Source organism: Candoia aspera, chromosome 16, assembly GCF_035149785.1.
Source record: "Candoia aspera isolate rCanAsp1 chromosome 16, rCanAsp1.hap2, whole genome shotgun sequence".
In the NCBI taxonomy this organism is placed as follows: Eukaryota; Metazoa; Chordata; class Lepidosauria; order Squamata; family Boidae; genus Candoia; species Candoia aspera.
This window is the reverse complement of record NC_086168.1, coordinates 11262625-11272091: the sequence shown is the minus strand read 5'-3', so window position 1 is coordinate 11272091 and position 9467 is coordinate 11262625. Positions and strand designations below refer to the sequence as shown.

At 52.7% G+C, this 9467-nt stretch overlaps 1 protein-coding gene across 6 annotated transcripts in view; it reads right to left on the bottom strand.

The window, feature by feature from the left end:
- Positions 1 to 3549: 3549 nt before the first annotated feature.
- Positions 3550 to 9467, bottom strand: part of DENND1A (DENN domain containing 1A) — a 150583-nt gene continuing 144665 nt past the window's right edge. For 4 of the 6 annotated variants that reach the window (XM_063316378.1, XM_063316381.1, XM_063316379.1 and 1 more), the window contains 2 exons: positions 7212 to 7467; positions 3550 to 6392 (listed from right to left, as the gene is read on the bottom strand). In XM_063316378.1, the coding sequence (XP_063172448.1) occupies positions 5133 to 6392; positions 7212 to 7467 (1516 nt within the window). In that variant the 3' untranslated portion in view covers positions 3550 to 5132. Of the gene's footprint in view, positions 6393 to 7211; positions 7468 to 9176; positions 9306 to 9467 lie in introns of those variants that run through there. The other 2 variants (XM_063316385.1, XM_063316384.1) reach the window with 2 other exon arrangements.

The following is a 9467-nucleotide window of genomic DNA, read 5'->3' as shown; positions in this document are numbered from 1 at the left end:
CCGCCCACTCCCACGCCCATTCTGATGCAACGGGCTGCCTTGGCGAGTTGCTCAGAGAAGGACAATTGCCCACAGATTCGTGAGCACCAACCGGCCTTCAAGACAATCAGCACTCAACCCCTGCCTCTCTCCTAGGTGTGGTTTAAGGGTGACTCTCAGAATCCACAGCCACTGTTTGCAAAAACCACTGTGGGTCACTTAGTGGTCTTATTGGGTTGGGTGGTGATGACGTTCTCACAGGCTCTGCTTGTTTGAGAGGGTTGTGATGGCTCTGTTCTTGACCTGGGAGGAAGGATGCAGAGGCCTCATGTCTATGACTTCCTAAATTGCCAGGGTTGGATAAAACTGGAGGCCAGACTAGGGCACAACGCCAGCAGCTGGGCAAATGCATTTCCTCACTTTTGACATTCAGGAGGGAAGCCTACTGTTAGATGTATGTGTTGCCTATAGAACTGCTCCAGGGGGATCTTGCTAATGGTGCTCCCTTATAAATGACCAACTTATGGACAAGGCTCACAGTTGTCTGAAATGCCATTACAAATGGTCAAGAACATCTTGTCCCACCATAGTGATCAGCGTGAGGCCATGTCAGCAGCTTCATGCTCCTTGGGGTGGTTGGAACTGCTGGGGCTGCCTGTCCCCACCTCTGACATCTCGGGCGTGGCCCTGAAGAGGAGACGGACTACTTGAGAAGCCAACAAGCCAAGCCACCAGGATTCAGTGGGGTATGAGCTGAGATGCTGAACGTCAGCACTGCCCCTGCTGAGCTGAATGCCAATTGATAGGGAACAGTTATGTCTCTGAACCTTCCCCCCATCCACTGAAGTGACCAACCAATGACATCTGGGCCCAGCCTGCAGCCATACAGCCAAGGTCAGAACATCCGCAGCTTCCTTAGGACTTCGGTGCTGCATGACAACCCACCATTGCTGAACATGAGCTAGCATCAGAGGACACAAAGGAAAATGCAGCAGGACTGGAGGGGCAAAGTGTGTTGTGTTTGGCCTGCACAGCTCATCTGTTAAGAGTGAAAGGCTGAGCAGCTCATGGCTGGGAATTCAACACAAACTACACACAGCGGCTGTGAGGCAGAAAAGGGTGAGCAACGAAAACCGCTTAACCCAAATTACACACCACAAAAGTCCACAACTGAGCCGCTTCCTCTCCCCCAGAACAGAACATTATCTTATCATTACCCTTGTGGGGAGAGGGTCAAGCGCCTACAATTTCTGAGACCCCCTTCATGCATTCACGTACAATAAAGCATCCTAAGGTGCCTTGTAAACAAACCACTTGAAACGGTATTATCAGAAGACCTCTTAGCTTCACTTCATCTCACCCTTCAATTATAACTTTTGATACGTATAGAAAGGGTCCCTCTCCGAGAACGCTATTTGAGAGCCACCTTCTCCCAGGAAATGTTCAGGTTTCTGCACCAAAATGCCGAGGTTAGAAGTTTAACTCTTGCCAAGAAAGATATCTCCTGTGGCAGCAAGATACACCACTTACCCGCTCCCTCTTTCCTCCTTGATGCAGCCACGGGCAGTCCAAGGAACCATGGACAGATGTGGTGGCAACTCTGCTCTCTTCCTCTCCTGTCCTCCAAGCAGCAGCCACAGGACCCTGGTTGTGAGAGGCACTTTTCTTCCCATACTATGGACCAGACACCTGCATGAGTGGCCAACTGTGGCCTACAACTGTTGGCGTTTCGGGGCAAGGACTATGAAGAACAGTGAGAAATATTTTCAGAAACGCTGCATAATCCCCCAAAATTCAAGCCTGGCTTAATGAGGGGAGGAGTGAATTCCTGCAGACGGCTGCAAAAGGGGAAAGCTGCTGGGCTCCTGCTGATGCTGATGAGAAGCAGTGTTGAGGGAGGTGTGTTGTTAATATTTCAGAAGTGCAAATCAAGCCAAAGGGAACCACTTTCCCCCAAGAGGCTAATGTGGTACTTCACCCCAAATCTCAGACTTAGGGGAACTTCCCTCCCTGAGTGTTAGCTGCAGTAACCACTGTTCATCGAGAAAGGAAACTTAGCAACCATGGGAAGGACTGGCTGAAAAATGTGCCATTGAGCTGGCTCCTCCAACCAGCCACAAACAATTCCCCTGCACGGTGAGCACAGGACGGAAGAAACTTCCTATCTTCCTTCTCCTGAAGACAGGAAAGGTCAAGCTGAAGGACAGAACCAAGAAAAGCTGGGCAAGTCCAGCTTTCCCCCTTGAAGACCTCGGAGGTATCCATTCAGAAGGCGAGTATCACACAGTCTGGGTCTACAGCCTACGCACCCGCAGTCTAACTAGATCATGCCTCCCTAACCTTGAGGAAGAGAAATCCTTCCCAATTGCCAACCAGCTGATGCATCAGAAAGTTGACCAGCTTTCTTTGAAGTCCCTGCGGTATCAGATGGAGAGGTGGAAAATTAATGGCCAGGAACCAGACTCATCAGATAGCCTTTTGACTCCACTTCTGGAGACCCTCCAGCCTCTCTTAGCAAATGAACAAGCCCTCATAAAAGAGATTTGTCTAAGACTGGATGGCTACAAATCACAAGGCGTCATGACTTATTGGAGAAACTGACGTGGGCCTGAGTCTTAGCTTTACCACCACTTGACTCACCTGGCCCTCGCAATGCGCTGATACCTTACATTAGACTTATTTTGAAGTGCAGCCATTATGCCAAAGGGGTTCAATTTTATTTCCCATCATACCACACAAAAAATGGATTTTGCCCTCCTCTTCACAAAAATAGCCATTCTTCCCCCTATTTGCTGACCGCCATTAGATCAACCAGAGATCTAACCCTCCTGCCATTTAATTTATTTTTTGTTTCCTAATATGAACTTAACTTTTGATATTTAATTTTGGATTTATTTTTTCACAAAACTTTCCTCCAGATAGATCATTTATTGCCATATATGTAAAAAAAAATCCTGGTAATCCATGTTGTAATTAAAAATGTACAGAGAAAACTGATCTGGGCTCTTTAACTCCAAGTGGGTCAAACTGGCAAGAGCTGGGGCCCCCACCTGCCCAACAGCCCAAAGTGGAAGGTATGAGAAACCAAAGTGGAAAATGAGAAACCAGTTTATCAGGATAGTTTGTTGTCAAAAAGAATGGGGTTGGTGGTGGTCATGTGGGACTTACCAGAAAGTAGATGCTTCCTGATGTCGAGGTAGTCCTCAGGGTGCTGAGTCCCTCCAAGGTCCTCTCTCAGTTGCATCTGGTTTTCTATCACTGAGCTGCTATCCCAGAAAAACAGGTTTATATTGTTTACAAGTTCTGTTCTGGTAACCCTAAAATACTTGTGCAAATGAGATGGTGAATTATTCCAGCTCACAGCCTTGAATGTTTAAATTTCTGCCATGTTCTAAAGCAGTGCACCCGTGTACACTTTGCTGTAGTTGCACCTTTGTGAACGTAACGTGATATTCGACTGATCCACCACCAGCCCAGCCAAGGTGGCTGTTCACAGACACGGCCTGAAGATCGGCACTCTATTCACACTGCACACACCCATTTTTTAAGAAGCAAACCAACACCTGCCTGTTTGGTGGACTTCAAATATTTTACTATCCGGAAGTAGGTAATATCAAAAACATATTTCCCCCCTCCCCCTCAGCAAAAGTGATCATACAAAAAAACACAGAGAAAGCCTTGTAAAAGCAACGGTTCTGGACAGAGGTGTGATGATGCCAAAAGAAGGTCTACAGGTGTCCTCGGACAGTCAGTATTTGGAGGGATCAATCATGTTCTTGGACTCTACAGGCTTAGGCGTGGAGATGGAAGCCAAAATAACACCTCAGCTGGTAGGAAAACTGCGTAAGGGTCAAAGAGATTGAAAAGAAACCAACTGGGAAGAAAAAGAGGTGGTGTAGAAGAATGCCTACTCACGTTTCTACATGGTTACGTTCTTGTGGATACAGAGAACTGGCTAGCCTAATTCCCACACAACAGTGATTAAAACCACAACGAACCGCCCCAGTTTTTAAAAAAATCCCCCCAATTTAAGTGACAAAAAGAAAGAGAGGCAGGTGTACCAACAGGTCCTTCAGCATGTCTGAGATTCCGGGGCTTGGCAGAGGGCTTGGTAGAGCTTTTTTCTTCCAAAACGGCCTGGAGGGAGAACCTGGCCTTCAGCAGAAGTTGAGAAATGAGAGAGAGCAGGCGGACCTCTTTCCGCCTTCAGGTTAGGAGGACCAAAGGCAACCAGTCCACGCTCAGGGGTGAAAGTCGCTTTAAACGAATTATGCCCATCACCACAACCTGTGTTCCCTCTTGCGGCAGATTGACTTTGAGCCATAACGCCTTTCACACTAGAGAAGAACCCCCAGGTATGGACTCCGACCATCCTCCCACCAGGTTGGGGAATGAAGCCGCCTGGTAACACTTTTATGTCTATGCATATACATGTTCATATAATATTAGCACAGTTATAGGAGGATTGGGGGAAACCATGGTACGGTTGGGTTGACATGTCCTGCTCTAAAAAAATGTAATGACTGCTGGTGGATCCAATGTTTTGATAGGTATGAAAAGACATTCTATTGGTTCCCTGAAAAATGGGGTGGTTTTACCGTAAGGGGATGGGGAAGGGACTCAGAGAACAGCACGCGGCCTTGAACACGCGCAACTGTAGGGTGGAGAAGGTTGAAAAACCGACAACCCCAAAGGTTCAGAAGTCTCGTGATCAATGTGGCTTGGGTCTGGGCATCTGTGCTCACAACGTGATCGCAGCTAGGGAAAAGACAGAGTAGACTCTTAAAGTCAATACTGGTATGGAAGCAAATCCTCACCTGGGGACGGGAGGGAGGGAGGGGAGTTGACGGGTCATGATTATGGGTGCAGATTAGGCCAAGAAGAGACCAGGATAGGAGCTGAACCCTTGTCGATTCTCTGCTTATCCTGAGGAAAGGTGAACGAACAGCAAGGTGCCCAGATCACCTTTCCAGTGATGGTGGTTGGCTAAATGGTGAAGGGAGGTCACCTTGCTCCTATTCAGGGTTTAGCCAGGCCCTCCTCCTAGTAGGGCAGAAGGTGGCACCCAGAGAGCAGGGTCAGTTGGGTGACCCTTCTCGCTTGGGGAAATACTGGTTTTGGTATGGACTCGACCCCAGCCTAGGACCCAGCGATCACTCAAATGTTTCCCACTGCCTTCTCAGCTGCTCTACTTTCCCGGGCGTGACGGAAACTTCCTGTTTGGTCTTATTTAACAAGTCTTCAAAGGGGTCTTTGGCCCCCTGGGTCTTTGAAGGGCACAGGACAGACTCCACGACCGTGGTCTTGGGGCCAGCGAGAGGGAGATTGCTGGGCCTCACCGCCAGCCTCCTCTTGACCGCAGAGTGAGCAAGGGGCAATGTCCGGATCTTCGAAGGGCCGCAGAGCTGGGCTGGTCGAGGGGCACCGCTCTGGGAAAGAGGCGGAGGGGGAGGTGGGCCTGAGGGGGGCTGAGCAAAGAGGTTGGGCATGGAGAGTGTCAGAGGGTTGGGGGGCGGCCTCTGGGGTGGGAAGAAGCTCGAGTTAGAGGTGATGTAGCTGGAACTATAAGCGTGGCCCAGCGAGGGGGCAAACGGCCCCCCGGCGGGCCTGACCAGGGACAGGGGCAGAGGCGTGGGCACTGCCTGTACAAACGGGTTGAGGGATGGTGGCGCAAACGGCGTCACAGAGGGAGGGTACCCCAGAAGCTGGTGAAACGGCGCCGACGCAGATGGCATGAGGTCTTCTCCTGCTGGGGGGAAGCTGCTGGCAGGGCTGGGAGATGAGGAACCGAGCTGGCCCCCGGAGCTCGGTGGAAAGCCAGCCTCTGGAGCGTTCCCCGATTTCAGCGGATCCAGGAGGGCGAGGAGAGAGTCGCTGTCTCGGCGGGCGCCCTCAGGGTTGACCTTGACTGGCTGGAGCATGTCTGCTTCACTGGATGGAAGCTGGGTGGGGTGAGGAGCAAAACTGGCTGGCGGCCTGATGTCGGAGTCCAGAGGGACATTTCTGGCCGGAAAGGTCTCCTGCAGGAGCTCCGAGGCCGGGTGGCCAGGCCCTGCAAGGCACGGGGCAGCCTCTGGCGGTGCCTGCTGCTTGGAAGGTCGGGGGGCGGGGGGCGGCAGGACAATGCCCAGCTCCGGCGTCTTCCTCCCCTGGGGCCGTGGGATGGTAATATTTCCTTGGGCAGCAGGAGAGCTCCCGACTTCCTTCTCGAGGAGGTCCAGAATGCCGTCTCTGCTCTGAGGCCTCCTTGGGACAGGGGGCGCGTTCCTCGACAATCTCTCTGGAGACCTGGGGGAGCACCTGGTGGACAGGGCCATGTCGTCGTGGCCTAGGCCCCAGAGCTGCTTATACGGGTGGGAAAGCTTTGTCCCCGGGGCGGTCCAGCTCTTTTCGGAAAAACCAGGATCCATCCGCTGTCAGGAAACAGAGATATCATCAGCACCTCCCTCCAGACTCCCCCTGTCCCCCTTCTTTCTGACTGCCTCCCCAGATCTGATGCTTCCTCCCCCAGGAGGAGCCATCTCTCCCTCTGTGCCAACTGGGAGACCTTTGTCCCATTTCCTCAAAACCCACTTGGGCAAAATGTTCCTGGAATCAGCCTCAAGTTCCCCTTCCTCTGTTGGTGCCCTGCCCCACTGAGGCTTCAAAATGCCCCTCGTCGGTTCTGCACAACTTCCCACCCACCCCCGTCCCCATCTTGCCCTTCTGGCTTTTCTTCAGCAAGCAGCCAAAGACACCCACCTCTGAATCAACCACCTGATTTTCTCCTACTACAGGTAGTCCTCGACTTATGACCACAATCGGGGCTGGAATTCCCACCGCTAAGCGAGGCAGTCATTAAATTAGTCATGCCTGATTTTACCACCTTTATTGCCGCGGCCATTAAGCAAATTGCCAGTCATTAAGTGAATCGTGTGGTCATTAAGCGAATCCGGCTTCCCTCATTGACTTTGCTTGTCGGAAGCTGGCTGGGCAGGTCGCCAATGGCAATCACGTGACCCTGGGCCGCTGCAACCGTTGTAAATACATGCCGGTTGCCAAACGGCTGAATTTTGATCACCTGACTGCAGGGACGCTGTGACGGCTGTAAGTGTGAGGACTAGTCTCAAATTACTTTTTTCCAGTGTTGTTGTAACTTCGAACGGTCCTGAAATGAACGGTCGTAAGTCGAGGACTACCTATACCAGCAGCTCAGATGTTTTCAGCCTTCCCTACCCACCCGCGCTCCATACCTGATAATCAAAGGAACACTGCTGGTCCCCTTCCTCTTTGGAAATCCTCAGATCCTCTAAGCTCCTGGCTTGGCTGAGCGGCTGTGGTTGTGACTCCACCTCCAGTCCTGTAAAAATGTCTTCCAGGAGACTAATTTCCGCAGGACTTTCTGGAGTGGATGGGTCAGCGTGGCTGTCGGCGTGGAGTCTCTCAGGATTGATGCCTTCCTCTCCATCAGCACTGTCAGATTCCTTCAGAGCTTGATAAGGCTGAGGCCTGCCAGAAGGAGAGCAATTGTTAATTCAGAGGCAGGGTTTCTCCGGAGAAACCTGCCAGCATTCTTCCCAGTCAGTGAGGGGTGTTTGATGGGCGACCATGCCACATCGTTTCCCAGGCAGGAGTCTGTGCTCTTGTTTTCAACCCCCAAGACAGTCGGAAGCCCGCAGAGATGTTGCCAGAGGGTGCTCAGTTTGGCAAAGGGCACCAAAATTGAGGCAGGGGCATCCCAGCAAGGGCTCCATGGCTTACGCCACAAAACCACACCCCTGGCGTGGTGTCCTGCGGGTGTTTGAAGCGCTTTCAACAAAAACCCAGCAAGACGCAGCCCAGCTCCAGCTGTATGACACAACGCATGCATTTCTCACAGCAAAGCTGATGAAACGGTGAGGACTGCCATGGAGCGGAAAAAGGGGGAAATCTTAGCCAGCATGGAAGACGCCAGGAAGATTGGGAGTTTGAAGACCCAGGGGAGGACCCAAAAGGACTCTCCCTCCAATGTGCCTAAGGTCAACTGACCGAAGTGGGAAATGGGCTACCTGGATCTACGATGACAATCAGCTGAGCAGGGAGGTCACACAGGGTCTCTGGAACCAGCGGAAGCACCACGAGGAAGGGTCTTCCTCTGGCTCCAGCTGACTCTGCACAGGCCATCCCTGGAGAACCCTGAGGGTTCCAGCAGCGTCTCCTGCATGAAGAAACACCACGGTCCGTTAGGAGGAAGACCGGACTCGTCAGCAAGCAAATGGGCTTCCAACGCGGTGATTCGCACGTCACTCCCACTTCGGGGGACGGCAGAGCAGTGCGCGTCCAATTAACACCTCCAACTAACACACATTTCCATGGGGGTGGTGACTGGCGATCAGCCTCCCCAAGCCCTTTAAACAAGATTTGAAATGGTGGGTTGGGGTGGGGGTGGGGAACACCAGAAAGGCAGCAGAAAAGAGAAGAGACGGGTGGGAGCCTTGCTGGTCTTGGGTGCCTTGACCAGCACCCCCTTGATAGGCTATCAGCACAGGACTGCTCCACCTTCTGCTAAGGAGACGTGGCTGCTCAGGTGGGGCCTTTGGGCAGAAGAAAGACGTGGGTCACACGTCGGTTTGGATTCCCACCTGCATTAGGACCAGGTGTCCTACCAGAGCCAGGAGGACACTGGTACTCAAGGGTCTAGGATTCTCTGCTGTAGGGTTTTCCTGGAGATGCTTCTGACCAGCCTGGAGCAATGCCCCAGACCCCACTTCAGTCCACCTGACTCCCCTCAGATGAACCCCCTCCAAGAAGGGGCTGACCCCCTTTCGTGCCGTTGACGAGACCTGCTTTTCCCATCACTTCTCCCCTGGGCCTTCCCTCCTCTTCCCTCCCCATGCCTCTCCCCAGGTCCATCTCCTGTGGCTTTCTGCTTGCAGCTGGCTATTCACCTTTGGGGTGCTGGGGAGCGGCAAGAGAGCCGGGCAGATGCGGGGAAATCAAGCGCCAATCCAAGCCAGCGTAGGAGAAGAGCAAACCTCGGTCCTTGGCAGAGACCTGAAGGTGGCTGCCTGTGGCCGGGGGGAATACGCGGGGAACATGCACGCACACAGACAGGACACTTGGCCCAGAAGCCTCTAAGCGAGGGGAAGGCCCACAGGCCAGCAAACTGCTCCGGGCAGGGCAGGGCAGGGGAGCGGCGCGAGCAATGGGGTTGGCACAGCGATAGCCAAGGTATAGACCATTCAAAAGGAGCAGAGAAGAGGAAGCTGTCAGAGAAGGCAGAGACAGGCTCATCTTCCTGAGGAAGCTCATCGCCGGAAGAATCCTCCAGCAGGAAGACCGTATAGTGGCGGGTGGGCTTGACCAGGCTGAAGGAGACAGGGAGAGGAGAGAAAGGTTACAAGACTGAGCCCCACCTGGCTCAGAGGGAGAGGAAGCCAAGTCAACGTTCAGGGAGAGGGGACGGGGCACCTGGAGAGTGGTTGGGGGTCTCCTGGGGTGCGGGGCTCTATGCCAAGGATGGAGGACCA